Source organism: Aricia agestis, chromosome 22, assembly GCF_905147365.1.
Source record: "Aricia agestis chromosome 22, ilAriAges1.1, whole genome shotgun sequence".
Taxonomy (NCBI): Eukaryota; Metazoa; Arthropoda; class Insecta; order Lepidoptera; family Lycaenidae; genus Aricia; species Aricia agestis.
The window spans coordinates 6,311,548-6,339,072 of NC_056427.1; the positions used below are offsets into that span (position 1 = coordinate 6,311,548).

Here is a 27,525-nt window from a genome sequence, read left to right on the forward strand (position 1 = left end):
ATAAATGCGAAGTGTGTCGGTCTGTTACCTCTTCACGCCCAAACTAGAGAACCGATTTTGCGAATTTTTTTATGGAGAACTTTGAGCCCCGGGAAAGGACATAGAATATTTTTCGGAAAATGTACGGTTTCCGCGCGATAAATGAATTGTGGCGCAACGGAGTCGCGGGCGTCATCTAGTTACTCGTATTAAGGAGTAAAAAATCGTTTTGGATATGTTTTAGATCGCTTGTTTTCTATGAGAGGCCAGGCCGGCCTCTCATAGAAAACAAGAAATGGAATGGGGGTAAGCGACAAAATGGTTTTTGTCGCGTAATTTAAAAACCATAAATATATTTCATATAAGCTATGGGCAAATTATAGTGTAGGCTTGAACTAATCTATGTACAAATTTTGGAAGCTTAAATCATTCTCCTCTGTTGGAAAAATTAGAATCCCTGTTTTTATAGAGGTCTTTTTGATTAATTATTCTGTGTTATGAAAGTTGACCAATCGTGTTATGCTATGGGTAATTCAAAGATAAAAACATGATGAATACTGACAATAAACTTTAATTTCTTAGCTTTAGTCATTGTTGAGAAAAATTGATATCGCTGCAGCCAAATTATCAACGTGTCACCTTAATAATTTTGATAATACTTTCTGTATCTCAAGCTAAAGTTAAAGCAATCTCCAGTATAATTTTCTACTTTTCCTCCTCAAACATAGGTCATTAATATTCGCAATTATTTCCTCACAAAAATACAATATTTCTGCTCCGTCAAAATTATATATTTTTACAAGAAAATACTGTTTACATTAAAATATATTGCAGGGGAATAAATATTTAATTGCATCAGATTCAATCTTCGCGTCCGAAATATTTATTTTATTTTAACGCATAAAATATGTTATGTTTTTTCATTGACTGCATTTCATAGTGATGTTTCTGTAACTTTTTAATAATATTTAGACTTTAATCGACCTAAGCTAGACAATGAATATTATTGTTCAATATTACTTATTATTATATGACCGTCTAGGGTTAATATTGAACGCGCAAGCCTTTCAATCTTATTATCAATAAAATATTGTTCAATATTATTGTAGGTTTAGGGGCCTGCAAAATGTACGGTTCCCATGCGGAAAATGTACGGTTCCCGTGTGGAAAATTCGGCACAAATGGGCCGGCTCGACCGGAGAAATACCACGTCCTCACAGAAAACCGGCGTGAAACAGCGCTTGCGCTATATTTCGCCGAGTGAGTGAGTTTACCGGAGGCCCACTCCCCTACCCTTTTCCCTTCCCTACCCTCCCTGTTACCCCTTAAAAGGCCGGCAACGCACCTGCAGCTCTTGTGATGCTGCGAGTGTCCATGGGCGACGAAAGTTGCTTTCCATCAGGTGACCCGTTTGCTCGTTTGCCCCCTTATTTCATAAAAAAAAAATAACAAGGCCAAAATATACTAAACTCTGGTCCAAGCAGAAAAGCTTTGAAGTTGCCTAAACTTTATCAAAATCTGTCAAGTGATTTGGGACCTATTCAATATCCTCCAAATATTCGACTCATTAAATCCCCACACCGGTTAGGAGTAATTTTATAGTGCCCAAGTGTGTGCGCAGTACACAAGAGCACTCTCTATTTCTTTACTCTCATAACCCATTGGGACGGAAGACCGACACGACCGGCGAGAGATCAGGCGCAGGACCGACTTTTTACATGTCCATCCGACGCATGGATCATCTTACTTGTCAATCAGGTGATCAGCCTGCATTTCCCTAACCAAACTTGGAAATAACTTGTTTCCAACGCGGGAATCGAACGCACGACCTCCGAAGTAAGGTCCAAATCCATAATAACATTACAAATGGAAAAGTGTGTCTGTTGTGAAGCGCTAAGCCGATTAAGATGTGGTGGATATTATGATCCTTTCCTGGCACTTAGTATTGGTGAAAAAAGTACGGTTCTCAGACTGTAAAAGCTTATTAAAAACTAGATGCTGCACGTAGCTTCGCCGCATCGGAATTCGTCCCAAATCTTACTTTTCTCGGGATAAAAAAAAATTATATCCTGGTTTTTAAGTCCTTTCTCGGGACCACAATATTTTCACCATCATGGCTTCCCATCATGACCCAAGACAAACATAAAGAAAGTCTTTCTTTTTAACAATGAAAGGACCTTTCAATGCTAACACTTGCGCTGAGTAGCAAGCCCTTTTCATTGTCGCGTATTTGTTATTTTTGTATTTAGCCCTTTATTATAGTGGTGTGACTAGTTTCATCGATATCGATACATCTTTTGGAATTTTGCGATTTTTGTGAAAAATTGTTCTTTTCTGGGACTCAAAGGATACACTAGTCATGCCGAATTTTATCAATCGGTTTATGCGTGTGACAAATGATTAGACACTCCATACAAATAATATAAATAATAATATTAATATAATATCTACAGGGTGTAACAAAAATAAGTGATAATACTTTAGGGTGTGTACGTGTTCCTTGTAGAGAGTTCACTGTGAAAGTAGCAGCGCTGAAAGACCAAAAAATTTTTTCACTTTTGTATGGGGAAACTCGTGACGCTCGGGCCCTTGCCCATACAAAAGTGAAAATTTTTTTTCGTCTTTCAGAGCTGCTACTTTCACAGTTAACTCTCTACAAGGAACACGTACACACCCTAAAGTATTATCACTTATTTTCGTTACACCCTGTATGGACGCTTCACACCACGTCAGTCTGGCCCCGTGCTAAGTACCTGAAGGACTTGTGTTACAGGTACCAGACAACGGATATATATTTAATACTTTTTATACTATACATATATTTAAGATTTTTATTATATGATACACATTTTTAATACACATCCATGACCCAGGAACTTTGAAAAACTTTTTGTTCCGTCGGCGGGATTCAAACCCACTGAGCTACAGAGGTCGTCAAATGCCAATCTGTCAGTCTTTACTCCCAAGCCACTGAACTGATTTTCATGCAATTAGGTTTAGAGATACTTTGAGCCCCGGGAAAGAACATAGGATAGTTTTCATCCCTTTTTAACGTGGGAGAGTCATGCTTCGGCGCGAATGGGAGAAATACCACGGGCTCACTTTACCGGAGGCCCAATCCCCTACCCTTTTCTCTTCCCTACCCTCTCCTATTTCCTTCCCTACCCTCCCCTAGTACCCTGTTCCCTCTTAAAAGGCCGGCAACGCACCTGCAGCTCTTCTGATGCTGCGAGTGTCCATGGGCGACGGAAGTTGCTTTCCATCAGGTGACCCGTTTGCTCGTTTGGAAAAATTTACGGCTCTTGCTCGATAAACGAATTTTGGCGCATCGGAGTTGCGGGCGTCTAGTATTACATACATACGAATTGATAACCTCTTTTTTAAGTAGGTTAAGTAAGCCACTTTAACCGGTCACTCGCTACAAACTTAACTAAACGTGCTTGGCACAGAATAGATAATAGTACAAGTACCCCAAGCCGGAACCAAGTGAAGCTTTTTTTTTATGAAATAAGCGCGCAAACGAGCAAACGGGTCACCTGATGGAAAGCCACTTCCGTCGCCCATGGACACTCGCAGCATCAGAAGAGCTGCAGGTGCGTTGCCGGCCTTTTAAGAGGGAAAAGGGTAATAGGGGAGGGTAGGGATGGAAAGGGAAGGGAATAGGGGAGGGTAGGGTAGGGGATTGGGCCTCCGGTAAACTCACTCACTCGGCGAAACACAGCGCAAGCGCTGTTTCACGCCGGTTTTCTGTGAGAACGTGGTATTTCTCCGGTCGAGCCGGCCCATTCGTGCCGAAGCATGGCTCTCCCACGTATAAAGCTTAATCCTGTAGGCGACAGTTAAGAGATTCACAGTAAATACTGTTACGTCACACAGTTAATTTAACTGTAACAGTTAATTTTAATTAGTAACAAAGGACATGTTAATAGATATTAATTTTATATGATTAGTGTTAAGAATAATATACAGGGTGTAACAAAAATAAGTGATAATACTTTAGGGTGTGTATGTCTTCCTTGTAGAGAGTTCACTGTGAAAGTAGCAGCGCTGAAAGACCAAAATTTTTTTTCACTTTTGTATGGGGAAACTCATGACGCTCGGGCCCTTGTCCATACAAAAGTGAAAAAAAAAAATTCATCTTTCAGCGCTGCTACTTTCACAGTGAACTCTCTACAAGGAACACGTACACACCCTAAAGTATTATCACTTATTTTTGTTACACACTGTATAATTATTATTATCATCCTACGGCTATATTTAGTCTGGTACTCCGTTGCGATGGAAGTCTCTTGTGGCGAGAAGCCGTCCTTTTGTCCAGGATTAAAGTATCCTATGTCCTTTCCCATCCTTGAAAGTATCTCCGTACTGAGTCCATATTAATATTAGATATAAATGCGAAACTGTGTCTGTCTGTCTGTTGCCTCTTCACGCCCAAACCGCTGAACCGATTTTGCTGAAATTTAGTATAGAGATACTTTAACTACCGGGAAACGACATATAATACATTTTATTCCGGAAAAATGTACAGTCTTTCGCGATAAACGAATTTGGCGCAGAGTTGCAGGCGCCACAGTTTAAAATTTTAGCAAGTAAGTATTCAACCAAGCAATTTTTTTCATCTTTTATTGTCTTTAGAGAAATAACGTTAGACTAAATTTAAACTATGAACCTTCGGATTTAACTATTAAATGCAGTTAACTGTTTTTCTGGTAGTCAAATGGAAGCCTGTCAGCAATTTCAGTAACTAACTTTGTGTCTAGTTTCGAACTGGGTTTGAGCCAGACATTCTGAAATAATAAATGTTTGTTATAAAGCTAATCAGAGTTAGTAGGTCTGTTTGTGTGTGTGTGTTTTGTGTGTATATATATGTCGTAGGATGATTTGATAAATCCGTGTTTTCGCGAAATCCCTAGAATTTTCGCGAAAATTCGATTTATCAAATCATCCTACGACATCGTAGGATGATTTGATAAATCGAATTTTCGCGAAAATTCTAGGGATTTCGCGAAAACACGGATTTATCAAATCATCCTACGACATATACACAATCCACATCCCTACTAATATTATAAATGCAAAAGTATGTCTGTCTGTCACCTTTTCACGCTCAAACCGCTGAACCAATTTTGCTGTTTGGTATGGAGATACTTTGAGTCCTGGGAAAGGACATAATATGATACTTTTTATACCGGAAAAATGTACGGTTTTTGCGATAAACAAATTTTGTCATCTAGTATTTAATTCTTGACCCAGAAACTTTGTCAGAATTGAGAACTTTTAGTAAATACCCTCATCGGGATTAGAACCCGCAAGTACTGGCTTGATCTACCACACGCACCACTGAGCAACAGAGGTCGCTATTCATACTATAATGCGAAGTCTGGCAACGCAGCTGTGTCGGTCGAAGTGTTAGGTTTTCTTCGTTACGGAATTTCTTGACTCGATAGCCGCGAGATTAAAGCTATGCAACAGCTAAAATATCGGTAAAGTCATGTCACATCCCTATGTAACACAAGTATAGGGGTGAGAAATAATTGTATAGACTGTAGATGTTTAAAAAATCCAAAAACAAAAAGTTACAGAGACATTATTAACATGTCGCCCGCGCAAAATCGCGTAAACTGTACATTTTGCCTATTTATTTGTCCGTGCAGAATCAAGCGGGAACCGTACATATTTTGATATTTTTAGGTGTCCGTACCCAAAGGGTAAAAACGGGACTCTATTACTGAGACGTCCGTCTGTCTGTCTGTCTCCAGGCTGTATCTCAAGAACCGCTATAGCCAGACTTCTGATATTTTCACAGATTGTGTATATCTGTTGCCGCTATAACAGCAAATACGTGGGAGTGCCATGCTTCGGCATGAATGGGCTGGCTCGACCGGAGAAATACCACGTTCTCACAGAAAATCGGCGTGAAACAGCGCTTGCGCTGTGTTTCGCCGAGTGAGTGATTTCACCGGAGGCCCAATTCCCTTTCCTATCCTCCCCTATTCCCTTCCCTTCCCATCCCTATCCTTCCCTTATTACCCTATTTCCTCTTAAAAGGCCCTTATTACCCTGCAGCTCTTCTGATGCTGCGAGTGTCCATGGGCGTCGGAAGTTGCTTTCCATCAGGTGACCCGTTTGCTCGTTTGTCCCCTTATTTCATAAAAAAAAAACTAAAAACAAAATAAAATTAACATGAGGTACAACAAACGTGATTTTTTTTTTGGCTTTTTTTTTGTAAATCTGACCATATTATAACGCGGTTACTTGACACATGGTTTGATGACGTCATTATGGAGCGGGCAGGTTATTGCATTCCAGCGATGCGTCAAGTTAATTTGACCGTGTTGTACGAGTCTGTTAAAAAAATCATATTATGCTCAGAGAGCCCGCGTAAATAAAGAACTACATAGGAACCACAGAAAGTGGTAGGAACCGTACATGTTCCAGCAAAAATCAGTAATATTATATCCTATATGACGACCTCTGTGGCTCAGTTGGTGGGCTGTTGGTAGCTCAAGCCGGGGGTCGCTGGTTCGAATCCCGCCAACGGAACAAAAAGTTTTCAAAGTTCCTGGGTCATGTATGTGTATTAAATATGTGTATGATATAATAAAAATCTTAAATATATGTATATAGTATAATAGTATTAAATATATTTCCGTTGTCTGGTACCCGTAACACAAGTCCTTCAGGTACTAAGCACGGGGCCAGACTGACGTGGTGTGAAGCGTCCATAGATATTATTATTATTATTATTGGTAAGACATTTTCAGTACAAGGAATCGCTGAGTCGAATAAAATGATTAGCAATATAATAGATGTTTTCAAGTAATTTGATTACTGTATCCATTCGGATGGAAATCAGCGACGATATTAGTGCGGTCATGTGAAAACGACTTGTTTCTACTCACTTACAGATTATACCGTGGGGGAGACATGCTTTGGCACGAATGGGCCGTCTCGACCGAAGAAATACCACGGGCTCACAGAAAACTGGCGTAAACAGCGCTTGCGCTGTGTTTACCAAGTGAGTTTACCGGAGGCCCAATCCCCTACATACCCTATTCCCTTCCCTTCCCTATTCCCTTCCCTACCCTCCCCTACCCTATTACCCTATTCCCTCGCAAAAGGCCGGCAACGCACCTGCAGCTCTTCTGATGCTGCGAGTGTGCATGGGCGACGGAAGTTGCTTTACATCAGGTGACCGTTTGCTCGTTTGCCCCCTTATTTCATAAGAAAAGCAAATCCGTTCACATGTTTGGGCGTGAGGTGACAGACAGACAGACACATTTTCACGTCATTGTTAGTATGGACAAGGTTTTTATCAAACACTGAGCAAACCTCCTCAGCTATAAACAGATGCCTTTTAAAAATTCATTCTGTAATCTATTGTCGAATACTAAATCTGTAGAATAATATAAAATGTCAATTCGATTCACAGATTGTCAATTTGTAGATTGAATTGACAATCAGGATAAGTCGATGGAAGCTGGATATAGGAATTTAAGAATTTCTTTTATATCGCTTCAAGTTTTGAAGATCTATTAAATATTATTAACTGACTCCAAAAGGAGGTTATCAATTCGACCCGTATGTATGTAATATTTCCAGAACTGCCCAGTTTTCGTTTGTGTTCGCATGTCTCTGGAACTATATGTCCGATTTAAAAAGTATTTTTTTATGTACTAGGCATTGTTCAACTTAGAGAATGCTGCAAGTTTCATCAAAATCGGTTGAGTAGTTTTTGACATAAGGGATTTTAATTCTAAATTACGTACAACTTTAAAGTCGGTTTATATTTTTAAAATACAATTTATTTTATAAAACGACTATTCTATAAAGTATTTAAAACATTAAGGTTTTAAATTAATTATAAAAATTCCCAATTATATTATTATTTAAAGATAAACATTAAACTATCTGTCCCGGCAAACGATTCTTTGCCATATAAAGTATTTCGCCCGTATTATTTTATTGAAGTGACTAAATAAGTATGTCACCATGGCAACGTCCATCGCTATCCCGTCGCACAAACAATGGTCGCCGTCAGTCTCGAGTTATAATAATTTACTATTATTTATTCAACAAATGCACTTATCAATATAAAAAGTACCCAGTAGCCGATTCTGAGACCCACTGAATATGCATATAAAATTTGGTAAAAATCAGTAAAGCCGTTTCGGAGTACGGTGACTAACATTGTGACACGAGAATTTTATATATAAGATAATACTATAAATAATGCTCCAAAATATCGAGGTTACCACCCGCGCCGCTCCCGCGTCGTGTCGCCTCACGTCACCGAATGTCTACCACACACTGAGCCACAGAATAGTTTATAGTATTATATCCGTACTAATAAAACAACGAAAGTGTGTCTGTCTGTCTGTCTGTCTACTAGAGCCTGCAACTCCGTTGCCGCAATTAGTAGCTGCAACTGGAAGTGTCTAAACACATTATGCCAAAGTTCCGCGGCGGAAGAAGAAGAAAATTTCGGCATGGTTTATCATCGGTAATTTAAAATACATCGCAGGCGGAATCAAGCCGAACTTCCGCCGCGGAAATTCGGCATAGTGTATTTAAACCATAAAGTTAATATACCTAGCGGAATAGAGAAACAAAGGCCTGAGCAACAGAGATGTCACTATCAGTAACACTGCATGGTAAAAAGAGACGTGTGATAACATGACAGCAGCACTCTTTTTTTGTATATACATATATTTAATTTTAATCAGCGGTTTAAGCGTGAAGGGCCAACAAACAGACACTATTTCGCACTTAACTGATACGAATAATGAATTACATTCAATGACCTAAAAGCCGAATGCTGTGACGTAAGTGATGATGTTTAATTTAAACTTGTCAAGCACAAACAAGGAACAGTTAATTGACAAGATGCAGAAACTTTGAAACTTTGCTTTTGTTTATTTTAGCGCTAGCTTATTATCCTGACTTCGTGCTAACCCCAGCTATGAGCATCACGGAAACCTTACATGTTGCCAAGAAAAATGTAAGTATAATTTAAACGAGATAGTCAAATATATAATTTTTATATAACTGGTTTCTCGGCAATTGCTAAGCCGTAAATTTTCATGAAATTTACGTCTTAGCAAGATTCTAGATATATTTTATTTTCAAAAGTCCTACTTGTGGAGTAAAAAAATCTATCTATCCCACTGATTTTTTCTTTTCAGACAAACTGGTGATAGGTAAGCCTGCATCGTTCTAACAATCCCAACTAAACTTGAAACATTAATTGTGTAGTGAATTTTAGCAGCAGTGTGCATTTTGAGATGAGTGCAAAATGTTAAACTCTCGTCAGGGCACGTGATTTAATCGAAGATTCGTAAGAGAAGATTAGAACGCCGGCGCGGCTAGGAAAGAAAAGTATTGTATCTTTTAAGAGGATACACCAAGGGCTAGAAAAATGAAAAAAAGTACGTGTATTATCTATAGCTGTCTCCCTTACCTCAAGCCTATACCGCAGAACGCGATAGAGACAACTGCAGAAAATCAACGATTCGTTGTCCCCTGATTCCTTCTCCAAAACTTAACCGATTTAAGTACTTTTTTCATTAAATATTAAAGAAAGGCTTGAGCTGTGTTCCTATGTTTTACTTTTTTTGTATAATCTAGCCAAATCTGTTTTCTGGATGTTTGAACACAGCGGAAAATCTGGCAATTTTTTTTGGGTTTTTGAACGTTCATATCTTATTTAATAATTAAATTATGAAAAAAAAAGAAAACATAGGGACATTGTATTAGTGGCCGTAGATATTCAGAAAAAAAATTATAACTCTACTAGCATTATCCAGGGAGGAAACAGGGGACAACGTTTGTATGGAAAAAAGGGCGGTGTGGACTCCTCTTAACCGCACGGCAAAAATGTATGCCTGCTGTTTTGTTAAATCGGTCAAAATCTTCATTAAATTAGAGTAAAATAATCATTAAGGCTAAGTAAGGCTTCTTAAAAGCCGCAAATTTATATACGGAATCCACTCTACACCATATAAGACCGCAGGACAGAAGTCACGTTCATCGCATCCATTGTAGTCACTTTATTTGCACTATTGTCCTCGAAATAAAAGATTGTGTAAACTTCTCGGTGTCATATATCACGCGCCTGCGTGCTCTCTGGTACGGCAGATGGTTGAGGCATAGGCTTAGTAAGTTACAGTTGAGAAGTAAAGTTGTAAGTTTTAGCATGTAGAAATGACAATAAAGTTAATATACCTAGCGGAACAGAGAAACAAAGGCCTGAGCAAGAGAGATGTCACTATCAGTAACACTGCGTGGTGAAAAGAGACGTGTGATACATGACAGCAACACTCTTTTTTTGACGTCCAGTCGGCACGTGCCGCACGTTGACAATTTAATCTCATAGAATTCATGTTCAATCATGCTTGTGTAAGTGTATACGTACACATATTTTTACACACAGATGAAAACCAATTTCGGTTTCGTTTGACAGCTCGAGATTGTTGCTCTATTCCGCTAGGTATATTAACTTTATAGAAATGATACAGGCTGTGTTGTAATTTTGGCATGAATTTACAATTTTTTTTACAATATATTGCTCAGTTGTAAATTGTGCAATACCAATCAAAAAGTTGTTTAATTTAGCATGAATGTAGAATCACACTTTACAAGGTTCAACATTTCGCATGGATTTACAAATTACACTACTCAAGTTGTACAACATCTATAGGCTACGTTGTAATATTCAGCATGAATTTACCAAATTATACAACACATTTTGTAACATTTAGCCTGAATTTACTTACTACCAGAGCACGCTGGCTTGTGCAGTGTTTAGAGGGCTAAATTGTATTATTTAACATGACTTTACAAAGAAACACAACACAATCTGTAATATTTAGGTATCATGAATACAAGTTGTACAACATCTATAGTCTACGTTGTAATATTCAGCATGAAATTACCAAATTATACAACACATTTTGTAACATTTAGCCTGAATTTACTTACTACCAGAGCACGCTGGTTTGTGCAGTATTTAGAGGGCTAAATTGTAATATTTAACATGACTTTACAAAGAAACACAACACAATCTGTAATATTTATCATGAATGTAAAAATTACTGTACACAAGTTGTAACATTTAGCATGCGTGTAATATTCACAACTAGATGACGCCCGGAACTCCGTTGCTCAAAAATCTCCGGGATAAAAGTATCCTATGTCCTTTCCCGGGACTCAACGTGTCTTCATGCCAAAATGTTTGAGCGTGAAGAGGTAACAGACAGACAGACCGACACAATTTAACGTTTAGCATGTACTTACATAGAACGCTGAGTTGTACAGTGCTGCGCATCGGCGTGTCCCGTTGTAGGGAGTCGTGTCTCGCCTCGCATGTGAAGTCGGCGTAATCGTCCTCCGCCGCCGCTTTGAAGTGGACCCTGTGGTGAATAAGATAAGGTTGAATATCGTGTGCGTTATAAAAACCTCTAAGAAAAAAAAAAAAAAACAATTTTACCAAATAGGTGTTTACTCAGAGTTAAATTGTATTAAAAGAACATGATTGTGGAGTCTATGCATGTGCATGTGCTAAGGACAACGATCATAGGAAATCATTGAGAAATACAACATAACTGGTGAGATATTTTCAATACTTGGCGACGTGATATTTGGCTATTATATTAGATGGAAAAAAAATCGGCCTGACCGAGCATAACACCTCGCGCGGTCGGAAGATCTTCCTTTGGCCGCCACGCACTTATCCCCACATTGGTGACCCTCGACAGAACACGCCTCCTTCATCATCATCACTCCTCGCCCCTCCGCACCGCGCCAGCCAGCATCGCCTCATCGGGTACATCGTCCACTAGCCGCAATGTAGCGCGGCCTGGGCGGACTCCGCATCGGCATCATCGGGCTTTCTCACTACACCGACCGGTCAGCAAGCAGAGCACATCTCTCCTGGTCAGCACGTAGCATCGGCCCCGCACGGCAATTATCCGACTCACTGGATCCCGTGCAGCAGCTTACAGTTCCGACTCACTGGGACTCACTGCAACAGTTCCGACTCACTGGAACTCTCTGGCACTGGCGACTCAAGCGACAAGACTTCAAGATTCGACCTCCGGTATTCGGGGGGGGAGTGATGTGGCGGTACCCACAATTCGCCTGACATTATACGACAGCTAAGATGCATCACGTGGGTTCGGCCTGACCGGGCATAGCACCTCGCGCGGTCGGAAGATCTTCCTTTGGCCGCCACTCATTATTCCCACAAGTATATACTACGTGTTCGCAATCTCATGTAATGGCCCATTATAATATGTTAACATGGCTTCAATATTACAGTTTTTCATATAAAGTATTTTCCACTCTTTGTTCAGCTATTGAATTAAAAAAAATAATGAAATAAAACCTACAAACGAGACCCCATTCTCCTATTTTAGTCCAACATTTATACAGCTCCGATGTCGTGCAGGTTCTGTTAAACAATAAAATAGGTTTCTCATATACTTTCAGAACAACAGTTCATTTCGTCCAATCAGATCACATGAGGCGTTGAAACTTTATATAATACGAGCTTTTGCCAGCGGCTTCACTCGCGTTAAGAAGTATTATTATATACAAACTTTCATCCCCTATTTTAATCAATTGGAGGTGGAATTGACCAAATTCCTTTCTTAGCGGATGCCTACGTCATAACATCTACCTGCATGCCAAATTTCAGCCCGATCGGTCCAGTGGTTTGGGCTGTGCGTTGATAGATCACCATGTCAGTCAGTCACCTTTGAGTTTTATATATATATATAGATAATTTTTTTAAGCAAAAACTTTTTTAGCGGTGTTATGGTTTGGGTTTAAAATTGTTGAGTTTCTGTAAATTAGGACGCTTGACCTGATCGAAAATTCCTAAGACGTGTCGAGAGTCGACTGCCAGTCGGCGAAATAAAAATACGTGTGGCACTCGGAAACTGCCGCAGTAAAGTTTATTGCATAGCATATTTTATCAACTTATGCAATTATAATTCTCATACCTATGCCATAGTAAAAGGAGGGGAAGTAAGTTATCTTCATACAAAGGCACCGCGCGCGGCTTGTATGTGTGCGCCATAGTATCAATGCGTCGCCACGTACGGCACACAACAAATTTTTGTTGTGTTGTGTGCCGTACGTGGCGACGCATTGATACTATGGCGCACACATACAAGCCGCGCGCGGTGCCTTTGTATGAAGATAACTATGCCGGTCGGGGTTGGGGGTTCTTTTTATTTTCGTTTCGCTCAAATCCCGCGATAAAAGTTATGCGATAGCTTAAAACTATCTTCTAAACTAACTAAATAACTATCTTTTAGCAAAAATGTCTGTCTGTTCTTTTTTTATGAAATAAGGGGGCAAACGAGCAAACGTGTCACCTGATGGAAAGCAACTTCCATCGCCCATGGACACTCGCAGCATCAGAAGAGCTGCAGGTGCGTTGCCGGCCTTTTAAGAGGGAATAGGGTAATAGGGGAGGGTAGGGATGGGAAGGGAAGGGAATAGGGGAGGGTAGGGAATAGGGTAGGGGATTGGGCCTCCGGTAAACTCACTCACTCGGCGAAACACAGCGCACGCCGGTTTTCGGTGAGAACGTGGTATTTCTCCGGCCGAGCCGGCCCATTCGTGCCGAAGCATGGCTCTCCTACGTCTAAACCTGTTGTTTAATTACCGGAACTGCATCGTAACAACATCGGAGCTGAATCATTTAGCGGAATCGGCGTAGTTCTTTGTCCATTGAATCTAATAAATGAAATTAAACCGAAGAACGGAACAAAGACAAAGGGATCGCGTTACTGAAGCCATTTTAATTATATTTAACTACAATATAGTGTTAGCATCTCGCTTGTGAAAATGCTCTGGTAGTTCAGAAACATGATCCTCTTTATTATGTTACGATTTATTTTACAAGCGGTGCGGTCACGCCTTAAGAGGGCGACTAACCCCAAAAATCAAACATCGTCCTTTTCTCTTCACACTCACGCCCGTCTTTCATATGCCAGGTGAAAAAGAACGACGCGGATTCATCGCCAAATTAGATTTTTCTGAATAACTCGATAAATATACAACATTTTAAAAATCCGCTAGGTCGATCTCTCAATGATAGAATTTTATACAATGTGTTAAAATATTAACTTAGTTCAATGTACGGTTATGGCAATAAATGAAAAATTAGATGCATCTTTGTGATTTTTTTCTATCGAGAAAATTTTTAGACATCGTTTTTTCGCTCAGATCGAATTCTCGGAAATATAATGTTGTATCTAATTTTAGAAAATGAAACAATTCGGGGATTATTTTCAAGTATAAAAATGAATTATAAAATCGACACTTTAGGGTTAGTCGCCACCTTACATACATTTGCTTGTGATTTCGCGGCTTAGTCGTCAAACCGCGCGTATAGGCGGACGCATATTAATCGAGCCTGAACCAGCTGCTCTAGCATGGCCGCAGTAGGAATGCGAAAGTATAGAAAATCTGTTGAGATAATTTGAAGGTGTCGTCCCGATCTTTAACGCGGCTAACCGCGACCGACAAAAATTCAAATATGTTGCCACTTTATGACATCTAAGACTATAGTCCTAAAAATTCAAATAAAATCATACTTTATGACCTAGAGAATATAGTCTATACTCTGTCATAAAGTGGTAATCCGTATTTTATATGAATTTTTGTCGGTGGAAGCTAGCCACAGAGTTTCTATACATTCGCATTTCTACTTTGGCCATGCTAGGGTCGCCGGAACATTCTAGTAAGTTCCCCGCGAATTCCAGCAGAACAAAATTAATTATTATTAAGCAAAAAATCGTTTAGCACGCGGGACCGTACATTTTACATTACAACGGGGACAAAAATTCGAGTATTGCATACCAAAATAACTTTTAGCTATGTCCACACTATGCACTTTCATCTTCAATTATCGTCATCTTCTTTCATTCAACTTTCGTTTGCCGCATTCAATAATTGAATGCCTCAACGAACGCAACGCCAACATTGTCATTTTTGTTCATTTCAACATGTGCGACGAGAACATTTTTCTTGGTTGACATATGTGCGGCTTATTTGGTCATAAGAAATTCCAGAAAAAAAAGAACAAAGCGAATGTTTTGGATACGGTCAGAGCGCATGCGTCGCGGGCATGCCTCACGTGCGCTGTTGACTGCGCTATAACGCATGCCCTTGATGAACAAAAAAGGCACAGCGTGGACTTAGCTAAACATTTTTTTTTTTAAATAAGGGGGCAAACGAGCAAACGGGTCACCTCATGGAAAGCAACTTCCATCGCCCATGGACACTCGCAGCATCAGAAGAGCTGCAAGTGCGTTGCCGACCTTTTAAGAGGGAATAGGGTAATAGGGGAGGGTAGGGAAGGGAATAGGGTAGGGGTTAGGGGATTGGGCCTCCGGTAAACTCACTCACTCGGCGAAACACAGCGCAAGCGCTGTTTCACGCCGGTTTTCTGTGAGAACGTGGTATTTATCCGGTCGAGCCGGCCCATTCGTGCCGAAGCATGGCACTCCCACGTACATCATCAACTTGCGGCAGTAACAAACATTTTCATTTATAATACTTATTACTATGGATTTGAATTTCTATAGACTCACGCCTTCATTCTACTCAACAATTCCCTTTAATTTCCCGTCCTAATTAACACTAAGCCTCCGATGAGACGGGGTAATATTTACCAGATCAAACGTATACGCGGTGGTTAAGCGGATTAGTTGTATTTCAGGGTTATAAGGCAATCATATAAGGACTTAATATGTTGGTAAACATATAAAAACTAGACGATGCCCGCAACTCCATTGGGCCGACTTTCGTAAGAACCGTACATTTTTCCGGGATAAAAAGTATCCTATGTCCTTTCCCGGGACTCAAAGTATCTCCATACCGAATTTCAGCATAATCGGTTCAACCGTTTGAGCGTGAAGATGTAACTGATAGACAGTGATACTGTTGTAGATTATCTTATACAGGGTGTAACAAAAATATGTGATAATACTTTAGGGTGTGTACGTGTTCGTTGTAGAGAGTTCACTGTGAAAGAAGCCGCGCTGAAAGACGATTTTTTTTTCACTAAAGTATTATCGCTTATTTTTGTTACACCCTGTATTTAAAATTTTCGTGTCACAATGTTAGGCCGCGTACTCCGCCGAAACGGCTTTACTGATTTTAACCAAATTTTATTTGCATATTCAGTGGGTCTGAGAATCGGCTACTGGGTACTTTTTATATTGATAAGTGCATTTGTTGAATAAATAATAGTAAATTATTACAACTCGAGACTGACGGCGACCATTGTTTGTGCGACGGGTTAGCGATGGACGTTGCCATGGTACCATAATTATTTAGTCACTTCAATAAAATAATATGGGCGAAAACAAATGGCAAGACAACGTTTGCCGGGACAGCTAGTTTTGTTTAAATAAAATTTAGTTTATAAAAAAATTACGGAAACCCTTTACAACCTTTCAGGAAAAAATAGCTTTAAGCACACACTAGCTTTAAATATATCATCCCACGGGAACTTTTAATAGAAACGAGCAAGCGCGAGTTATAAATTCTGTATCCGAACACTTATAAATAGCAACATTTGACGCAATCAAATGTTACAAAAAGTATAAAAAACATTTATTTATCCACCCAATTTAACATGAATTAAACGTATTTGACATCGTTTACGATAAAATCCATGTTTCCGGGAAAACTCGCTTTCCCGTTTTCCGGAAAATTCATACGCGCTTTTCGGGACAATTCATACGCCCAACTTTTAGGAGAATTCCTCAAATTATGTGTTCTGAACTTATTTCCTTTGTGGGCATTGACGCACTGGAAATGACAACGATTTCGGTGACAGTGGCCAGTTTCAGATCCAGATTCATACAAGTCTGAGCAATTTAATAGTGCCCCAGTGTGTGCACATCACTCTATTATGTTATGCCCGTCTTATGAATAAAACGCCATTTTTGTCACTATCAGCCTGCATTGTCCTTTTTGTAACGATCAGCCTGAATTTTTTATCTTTGTCATAATCAGCCTGCATTGTTTTTTTTTTGTAATACTCGCCCGCATTGTCTTAACCAAACTTGAGAACAACATTTTTGCAATGCGGGAATCGAATGTACGACCATCAAGAGCACAAACGGGTGAACCTATTAAGATGCAATTTAGTATAGAGATACGTTGAAAAACGGGGAGGGAATAGTTTCTTTACGTGGAACCTCCCACGCGAAAACGAATTTCAGCGGAAAGTATCATCTAGTTTAACAAATGCAAAACAATGTTTGCCGGAGCTATTACTATGTATGTGAGACATAAAAAAACTCCCAAACAACATTTCCAGTGAAGCAGCATCATCGTCTTTATTATTTTATGTTTCATAAACATATGAGTGAGCGGCAAAGTTGACAAAAGTTTGGAAATTTATGTTCGAAACGAGAGACACAACAGTCGCCATTTTTGTTTAAAACGCTCCCAATTCGAGTATTGTTTATGAAAGAACAATTATATAGGACGTAACAAAATGATAATACTTTAGGGCAGCGCTTCTCAAAATTTATTTGTGGCGGAACCCTTTAAAGAAATGAAATTTTAGACGGACCACCAAAAAAGGAGTATCAAATTCGTCCGAGCGGAAAACATAGAAGTTTAAAGTACATCTTTCAGCGCTGCCACCTTCACAGTAAACTCTATACAAGAGGCACATACACACTTCTAAAATATTATCATTTAGTTTTGTTACAGCCTGTATGTAAGGACCTAGGACTTATCTCAAAATCTAGGTCATTGGATCTTGTAGTTTACTTTTAAACTTATAATTGGCGTAGTTGCTTTGGTACTGTAGTTTGCTGTAATATTATTTGCTGACTCGACTTATCTTGAATGTTTGTTACACCAACTTTAACCCCTTAAACTTAGAAGTAAGTAAATTACAAAAACTATAATCCGACTACGTAAAAATACAATACATAAATACTTAACGTCTTATGAAACCTTTTTTCTATAAAAATAAAAATGAATTTTCCCGCCAAAACTCTTGAACGGTTTTTTTATGAAGTAAGGGGGCAAACGAGCAAACGGGTCACCTGATGGAAAGCAACTTCCGTCGCCCATGGACACTCGCAGCATCAGAAGAGCTGCAGGTGCATTGTCGGCCTTTTAAGAGGGTATAAAATAGGGGAGGGTAGGGAAGGGAATAGGGTAGGGGATTGGGCCTCCGGTAAACTCACTCACTCGGCGAAACACAGCGCAAGTGCTGTTTCACGCCGATTTTCTGTGAGAACGTGGTATTTCTCCGGTCGAGCCGGCCCATTTGTGCCGAAGCATGGCTCTCCCACGTTAAAACCGATATGGTTAAGTTGAACCGATATGGTTAATTTTAGTCTTAAATTATTTGTGGAAGGGAAGGTTTGTATTCGAGGAAATTGATAGTAATAATAATATAACCCCCCCCACACCGGTTTCGGTGACAGTGGCCAGTTTCATTGAAACCAGGCCAAATGCGCAGGAGTAATTTTATAGTGACCAAGTGTGCGCGCAGTACACAAGAGCACTATCTATTCCTTTCACCCTCATAACCCAATGAGACGGAAGACCGGCGAGAGATCAGGCGCAGGACCGACTTTTTACATGTCAGACAATCAGGTGATCAGGCTGCATTGTTTTTACCAAACTTGGAAATAACATGTTACCAACGCGGGAATCGAACCCACGACCACCGATTCGAGAGCCACGCTCTTAACCACTGGACTACAGAGGCGTTAACAGCGTGGCTATATAGATAAACGAGCTTTTGCCCGCGGCTTCGCTCGCGTTAAGAAGTATTATTATATACAAACTTTCATACCCTATTTGAACCCCTTGGGGTTGGAATTTATCAAAATCCTTTCTTAGCGGATGCCTACGTCATAACATCTACCTGCATGCCAAATTTCAGCCCGATCCGTCCAGTGGTTTGGGCTGTGCATTGATAGATCACTATGTCAATCAGTCAGTCAGTCACCTTTGAGTTTTATATCTATATATTAATACGTGAGAGAAAAACTTTGTAACCCTTTTTACGAAAAATGGGGAAACGTAGGTGAATGAAATACTCGTATCGCACAGTTATAGTTTATATGGTGAAGGAGTGCATCGAGCTAAGATTATTTTAAAATTATGCTTTTATCATATATATTTTTAACAAATAAAACGTTACACACACTACGACACTACTACTAGGAAAAATGACAGATTTTTGAGTGACATGCCTATACATACAATACAATTATAAAATACAATTATATTCTTTTATTTATGGTTGAAGTCTGTTGACAACAAGTTGACAAATTGAAAATGGATTATTGTTTTTTTTATATAATTTTAGATACTATTAGACAATGCTTAAACGGCCAGTCTGAGATCAGCTGAGTCCCAGAGACAAGAATTGAAAAAAACTATGATGAAGTCAATATTTTTACAAAATGTCGTTGCATGTAAGGTCGAATTTCGACCATTGGGTGATCTCTAGTATAGATAAATATACCTTCTGCCGGCACTCCCAAAGTGCGAACCCAATTTTTCCTTCGGGCAATGAATCCAAGTTAATAATCGCTTCCACTTTTAATGCGGCCCAATAAAAATGGCATCTGTCAAAGTCATAATGAGTTTAATTTGAAATCTCGTCATTATGAAATACCCACGCGTACCCTTCTACAATATGACGATTCCAGAACCTCCGCAGATCTAAGAGAATATAATAGATGTGTCATTATATTCTCTTAGATCTGCGGATATTTTTTAGTAAAAGATGGCCCCGTGCGAGTTAATACAAATCAAATAAATAGTAAGTAGACCGTACACCAGTAAAATTTATGGGGACATGTGGTGACTTCGGTTTCGTGAGAAGTATTCTAAGCATATGCTACAAACAAGTAAGATTTTGCACCGAGGTATACGAGTACCTGGTATACCGTGGTTCGGAAGGTGCTGAGAGAACTCCTGATTCTTTATAGATACAAGTTTGGGAGTTTCGGCATTGTTTTAAGAACGGAAAGCATATGCTACTATGCAAATTACATTCATCATCATCATCATCATCACTACCATAATATTATACCATGCATCGTCCCATGATTATGAGACTTTTCATAGTCTTTTAGATCGAGGCTCGAGTATGTCAAGCGATAATTTAAAAAAATCTATACTTAATATTATAAACCTGAAGAGTATGTTTGCTTGAATGCCCTAATCTCAGGAACTACAGGTTCGATTTTAAAACTTATTTCAGTGTTAGATATCTCATTTATCGAGTAAGGCTATAGGCTATATTATATTATAACGCTAAGACTAATACGACCGAAGAAACTCAGGAAAATGTGGTAAAAACGGGGAAAATATTAGAAAGGGTTTATCTCACGAACTACTGGAGCAATTTTTATAGCAATATTTGGCACTTTGTATAGAGTAGACCACGTGAAAGGAGTATTTATAGCTATTTTTATTCGAAAATGTACGGTTTCTGTGAAATTCCTAATTTACGCGGGCGAAGCCGCGCGGGACATCCAGTATTTTATATAAAACTCAAAGGTGACTGACTGACATGGTGATCTATCAACGCCACAGCCCAAACCACTGGACGGATCGGGCTGAAATTTTGCATGCAGGTAGATATTATGACGTAGGCATCCGCTAAGAAAGAAATTTGATCAATTCCACCTCCAATTGGTTAAAATTTTGGATGAAAGTTTGTATATAATAATACTTCTTAACGCGAGCGAAGCCGCGGGCAAAAGCTCGTTTTATATACAGTGTGTAGCAAAAATACCTAAGTGATAATACTTTAGAGTGTGTACGTGTTCCTTATAGAGAGTTCACTGTGAAAGTAGCAGCTCTAAAAGACGAAATTTTTTTTTCACTTTTGTATGGGCAAGGGCCCGAGCGTCAAGAGTTTCCCCATACAAAAGTGAAAAAAAATTTTGGTCTTTCAGCGCTGCTACTTTCACAGTGAACTCTCTACAAGGAACACGTACACACCCTAAAGTATTATCACTTAGTTTTGTTTTGTTACACACTGTATATGTCCTATCTATTCCTTCTTAACTCAATGTCCCTGTCTATTTATTATAACACACATTGTCCGCGAACTTCGGAAACTAATTCCGCTTACATCTGTCACGGACCACGGTGACGCGGGTCGCTATTTTGTTGTCATTCACAAAATGGCCGACAGTTATGTGATTCAAAAGTGTGTGAGGTTTTTGTTAACACGAAATATTTTAAATGGACTTAAAGAATATACGCAATACTAGAAGAGTTTAGAATGCGTGGTAAAGCAGTCAAATTACTCTTTTTCTAAAGTTTTTGACCAAATTAACGGGATGAATCAATACTATTTAAGGGGGCGAGTAGCCCTAAAAGATACTACATTATATTTCCGAGGATCCGACCCAGAGAAAACGCGATATCTTAAAATTTTACTCGATAGAAAAAAAATCACAAAGATGCATCTAATTTTCAAGAATTTTTCATATATTGCCATAACCGTGCATTAAACTAAGTTAATATTTTAACACATTGTATAAATTCTATCATTGAGAGATCGACCTAGCGGATTTTTTAAATGTTGTATATTTATCGAGTTATTGAGAAAAAACTAATTTGTAGATGAATTCGCGTCGTCCTTTTTCACCTGGCATATGAAAGACGGGCGTGAGTGTGAAGAGAGAAAGACAATGTTTGATTTTTTGCGTTAGTCGCCCTCTTAACATCGAATTTCTTTGAAGCTCTGGTATTTATAAGATAACATTCATATACTGCTCTCAATGTTCTAGGAAACTGGTACTAGAAAGGCGTATAAGACTAACCTGGATATAGTTGTGTATCTCGTAGACTTGGGGTTCCCACTGGGGCTCTCGATCTCTCGAATCTCTTCGTTTGCGACTGAAACAATACAAAAAACACATAAGTTTCATAAGAACAGACCAACATTTCATATCTATATATATATATAAAAATCATAAAGTTAATATACCTAGCGGAATAGAGCAACAATCTCGAGCTGTCAAACGAAACCGAAATTGGTTTCATCTGTGTGTAAAACTATGTGTACGTATACACTTACACAAGTATGATTGAACATGATTTCTATGAGATTAAATTGTCTACGTGCGGCACGTGCCGACTGGACGTCAAAAAAAGAGTGCTGCTGTCATGTATCACACGTCTCTTTTTACCACGCAGTGTTACTGATAGACATCTCTCTTGCTCAGGCCTTTGTTTCTTTATTCTGCTAGGTATATTATCTTTATGATAAAAATGGATTTCCAATTGTGTTAGTAACGCTATAACTCGATAACGGCTGAACCGATTCTGCTAATTTTAGTCTTAAAATAATCCTTGAAGTCCAGGGAAGGTTTTAAAGTTACACGAAGTTCACCGGGACAGCTAGTTTAAACTAGTTTTCCCGAAATATTTTTTTTTACGAAAATTTCAGGACAGATTTTACTTTTCATAGGCTACTATTTATCCCGAAAGAACATGAATGAGTAAGTGAATAGCAAAGGTTACTTTTTACCTCTCCTAAAATTTGGTTGAGGATTACATAAGTAATCTCTTTTTACAAAATTAAATAGACATTCTAATCCCTATACAATCTATCTTTGCTGTATCATCGGCTGTAGTTTGACTAAATTCCCATGTCTACACCTCAATGATTATAGCACTCATACTCAACTCTCGAGGAGAGAACTCCACACACGGAGAGTTTTACAACGGGGAGAGATTTCACACGGGAGAGTTGTAAACGAAATTCGTCTTACAGGGACTCGTTCAACGTTTAATTGCTTTCGTAAAGTTTACGAGTAGTTCCGATTCACGGGTACGTCGTTCTATGAATTCACTGTCTGTCCGTCTGTCTGTCCGTTTATCTGTCTGTGGAAAAACTTACTTAATACAAGTTGTTAGTGTTAACACCGTTATCCTTGAAACCATCAAATGAGCCCGTCAAAATGAACAACTTTTTCTATGAGAACAATGCTGGGAACTCAAAAACATCCGTCTTCATACCCATACAAATTGACGATCCGGGCATCCGTATGGATATGAAGACGGCTTTTTTTTTTGAGTACCCAGCATTGTTCTCATAGAAAAAGTTATTCATTTTGACGGGCTCATTTGATGGTTTCAAGGATAACAGTGTTTACACTAACACACTGTATACAGGCTGTAACAAAACTAAGTGATAATACTTTAGGGTGTGTATGAGTTCCTTATATAGAATTCACTGTAAAAGTAGTAGCGCTGAAAGAGCAACTTTTTTTTTAAATTTGTACGGGAAAATTTCTGACGCTTGCCCATACAAATGACGAAAAAAAATGCGCTTTCAGCGCTGTTACTTTCACAGTGGACTCTATATAAGGAACGCATACCCTAAAGTAGTATCACTTATTACTTTTGTTACCACCCATAAGGACTTGGCCGCTTTAACAATCTTGTTAAAAGTTGTTATACGTGGGTGAGCCATGCTTCGGCACGAATGGGCCGGCTCGACCGGAGAAATACCACGTTCTCACAGAAAACCGGCGTGAAACAGCGCTTGCGCTGTGTTTCGCCGAGTGAGTGAGTTTACCGGGGGCCCAATCCCCTACCCTATTCCCTTCCCTTCCCTCCCTTATTCCGTTCCCTTTCCATCCCTACCCTCTCCTATTACCCTATTCCCTCTTAAAAGGCCGGCAACGCACCTGCACCTCTTCTGATGCTGCGAGTGTCCATGGGCGACGGAAGTTGCATTCCATCAGGTGACCCGTTTGCTCGTTTGACCCCTTATTTCATTAAAAAAAGTAGGTATCTACTTTTAACAAGTATGCAATTCCATTATGCTAGCAAGTACAAAAACCCTAAAATATATGCTTATAATTATGTTTGGTTCATACAGAAAGGTCAAAGTTGAAAGGTGAAGTATTTTCGTAAAGACCTTTAACCTTTTAAAATAACATATTATAGCGATCTTGTTAGAGCCAGTCCACACGGCGCGTTGCGTCAGCGTTTTGTCGACGCAGCGTTACCGTGCGAAAAAACTAGGCCTTTACATCCGTTGTGGATGATTTATACAGTATTTTTCAGAGCGAAGTGACCACTCCTCAAATACTGTAGTGCCTGGGACAAGATTTTTAAATGTCCGTATGTTGCGTATTCTCTCATCATAGTCGGCCTAGTCCAGAGGAAAGAACTAGTCAATACGTCTGGGACCAACTGTGTGCGGGTTTCCTCACGATGTTTTCCTTCACCGTACAAGCGTCCGTATTATGTACTTGAGATCAGAAAATGTCTCATAGGTACACGCCTCCACCCGGTTTCGAACCTGCGCCCTCTAGGAGTGCGAAACGAAAGTCTACCCATTAGGCCACGGACGCTCTTGCCACTTGGTTATTTGCATGTAATGCTAAGTACTCACATGCGATTTTGTTTGATAGTTTCAGTCCAAATCGAGTAATAATTACTGTCGAGCCGCTCGAAGGCTCGCATCGAGCCGGCTCGATGAAATTAAATATATCGATTTAGAATAAAACTATCGAGCAATGCTGAATGTGGAAATCCCGAGCCGCGGGTGCTGCTCGACGTTATTGCACGATCGAGCAAAACCGTATGTGAGTTCTTAGCATAAAACAACGCAACGGCAGCGCTGCGTCGACGCAACGCTGATGCAACGCGCCGTGTGGACTGGCTCTTACTTAGGCTCATTAGACGCGTAGGTGCATTTCTAAATGTGTATTGAATTAACAGACTTCAATTACGTGAGACGTCATGCAAGACTGTCAATTCAGTACTTTAGAAATGCATCTACGCGTCGCGTTGCGGTATGAATTGACCCTTCGCCCGAACGTTTGGTGGCTATACTGCGAGATCAAGCGAATATATATATATATATATATATATATATATATATATATATATATATATATATATATATATATATATAAAGGGGGTGACAGACGTGCGAGTAAGTACGCGGACTTACGCCTCTAGTCCACCGACGCTGCGAACTGCGAAACAGCGGCGAACCAATTTACTGTCTCATCCGCCACACGACAGTGCGTTATATTGCATCTCTCTCTATTACTGTTTCGCATAGTTTTCGCAGTTCGCGGCGTCGGTGGACTAGAGGCGTTATGCCTCGACGATCTTAATCGCCTCTGTGTCAGCAAAGAGCCGCGAGTCGCGGGCCGCGAGCTGCAAGCCGTGAGCCGCGAGCCTGGGGGCATGGTAATCCAGTGTGAGCGATTCTCGTGTGTCACCGACGCGAGCCGAGTAAGTTCGCGAACTTAAAACCCGCGTACTTGAAGTTCGTACGTCTATCAGGCACTTAAAAGACAGCACGACCGAATTTGAATGAATCGTTACATACAATTGCTTGTGATCTCGCGATGCGGACAAACCGCGCATTCAGGCGTACGCATATAAATCCAGCCCTATTGATAAAATATGGTTTTGCGAATAAACTTCAATAAAAAATAATTTCTAATCCATACCTAATATAATAAATGCAATATTATGTTACCTCTTCAAGCTTAAACGGCTACACCGATTGAGATGAAATTTGGTATGGAGATACTTTAAGGTCCGGCAAAGGTCATAGGATACTTTTCGTTGCGGAAAAATGTACGGTTTCCGCGCAATAAACGTAGTTACGGGCGTCTAGTAATATGTTTCGTAGCGGGCCTACGACGTAGGTCTACGGACGTAGCACCTCTACAACGTAGCGACGAATACTAAACTCGTTCTCAAAACTTACATAATATTATGTTTTTAGGGTTCCGTACCCAAAAGGTAAAAACGGGACCCTATTACTAAGACTTCGTTGTCTGTCCGTCTGTCTGTCTCCAGGCTGTATCTCAAGAACCGCTAAAGCTAGACTACTGAAATTTTCACAGATTGTGTATTTCTGTTGCCGCTATAACAACAAAGGTGTGTGTTGTTAGTATTTTTTTGTCTTTTTTTTTAGTTTCCCTGGTTTTGTTGTGTTTTTTTTGTACCTTGTATCTGTGTAATATATGTATTTAAGTGTTGTGTGATTATGTTAGTCATAGTAAAAGGAGGGGAAGTAAGTTATCTTCATACAAAGGCACCGCGCGCGGCTTGTATGTGTGCGCCATAGTATCAATGCGTCGGCACATGACACACAACAAAATCTCGGCGGTACCAGCCTCTAAAACTGGCCGAGATTTTGTTGTGTGCCGTACGTGGCGACTGGCGACGCATTGATACTATGGCGCACACATACAAGCCGCGCGCGGTGCCTTTGTGTGAAGATAAGTTACTTCCCCTCCTTATACTATGTATTAGTGTTCGCTTATCTCCGGAACTACGAATCCGATTTGACTAATACTTTTTTGCTGTACTATGTAACGTTTACTTAAGGAATACTGCAAGTTGCATTAAAATCGGTTAGGTAGTTTTTGAGTTATGGAATTTTTATTCTAAATTACTTACAATTTTGAAGTCGGTTGTATCTGTTTAGAATACTATTATTTTAATATATTTATCAACTATTCTGTCTCCCCGCTCGGGGTATACACGAATAGTTGACATTAAATTCCATTTCGGCTGTCACCAGCAGTACCGGATATTGCGAAGAGCTTTTAAATCGAAATCTCCGGACGCCATCTTTATAATAATTCTTCTGTCAATAGATAAATTATTTGTATCCAAAATGTAAATAGAAAATGTTACTTCTATTGACAGTTGAATTAATGTGTAAGGGTCAACTCAGTCCGCTACGCGACGCGTAGATGCATTTCTAAATTTGTATGGACTTGAGAGATTTGCAAGACATCTCACACAATTGAAATTGTCGCTTTGCGGTCTGAATTGACTCTTATTAAGAGAGTCCACACCGCCGATTTTCCATACAAACGTTGTCCCCTGTTTCCTCCCTGGATAATGCCGGTAGAGTTATGATTTTTTTCCTGAATATCTATGACCACTACTAGCATATCCCTATGTTTTCTTTTTTTCATAATTTTATTATTAAAAAAGATAAGAACGTCCAAAAACCCAAAAAATGGCCAGATTTTCCTCTGTGTTCAAACACCCAGAAAACAAAACTGACTAAAATATACAAAAAAAAATAAAACATAGGAACACAGCTCAAGCCTTGCTTTAATTCTTAATGAAAAAAGAACTTAAATCGGTTAAGTTTTGGAGAAGGAATCAGGGGACAACGAATCGAAGATTTTCTGTTCTTTTATGAGAACTTTTGTCGTGTTGTCTCTATCGCGCTCTGCGGTGGGAGACTTGAGATTGGTGAGACAGCAATACATTTTCAAATACCTATTTTCAATTTCTCTCGCCCCTGGTGTATCCTCTTAAGGTACCGTTCCGATCGTCGAGGCATGCGAAAGCGACCGAAAAAAATCAAATAAAATGCCACTTTATGACAAAGGCCATAGGATACAGTTTTCACTTTCTACCGACATTGGTCTAGCGACCCAGCGCGGCTTTGTAGTGGCGTAGAGCAATATGAAACCTATGGGCCAGGCCACAACACTGCGTTGCGCCGTCGCG

At 39.6% G+C, this 27,525-nt stretch overlaps 1 protein-coding gene across 3 annotated transcripts in view; it reads right to left on the reverse strand.

Annotated features, from left to right (window-relative positions):
- The window catches only part of LOC121738159 (nephrin), a 269,086-nt gene that overhangs the window by 93,646 nt on the left and 147,915 nt on the right, over nt 1-27,525 (reverse strand). For all 3 annotated transcript variants that reach the window (XM_042130052.1, XM_042130050.1, XM_042130051.1), the window contains exons 6-7: nt 21,828-21,903; nt 11,275-11,390 (exon numbers count right to left, since the gene is read on the reverse strand). In XM_042130052.1, coding sequence (XP_041985986.1) covers nt 11,275-11,390; nt 21,828-21,903 — 192 coding nt within the window. The remainder of the gene's footprint in view (nt 1-11,274; nt 11,391-21,827; nt 21,904-27,525) is intronic.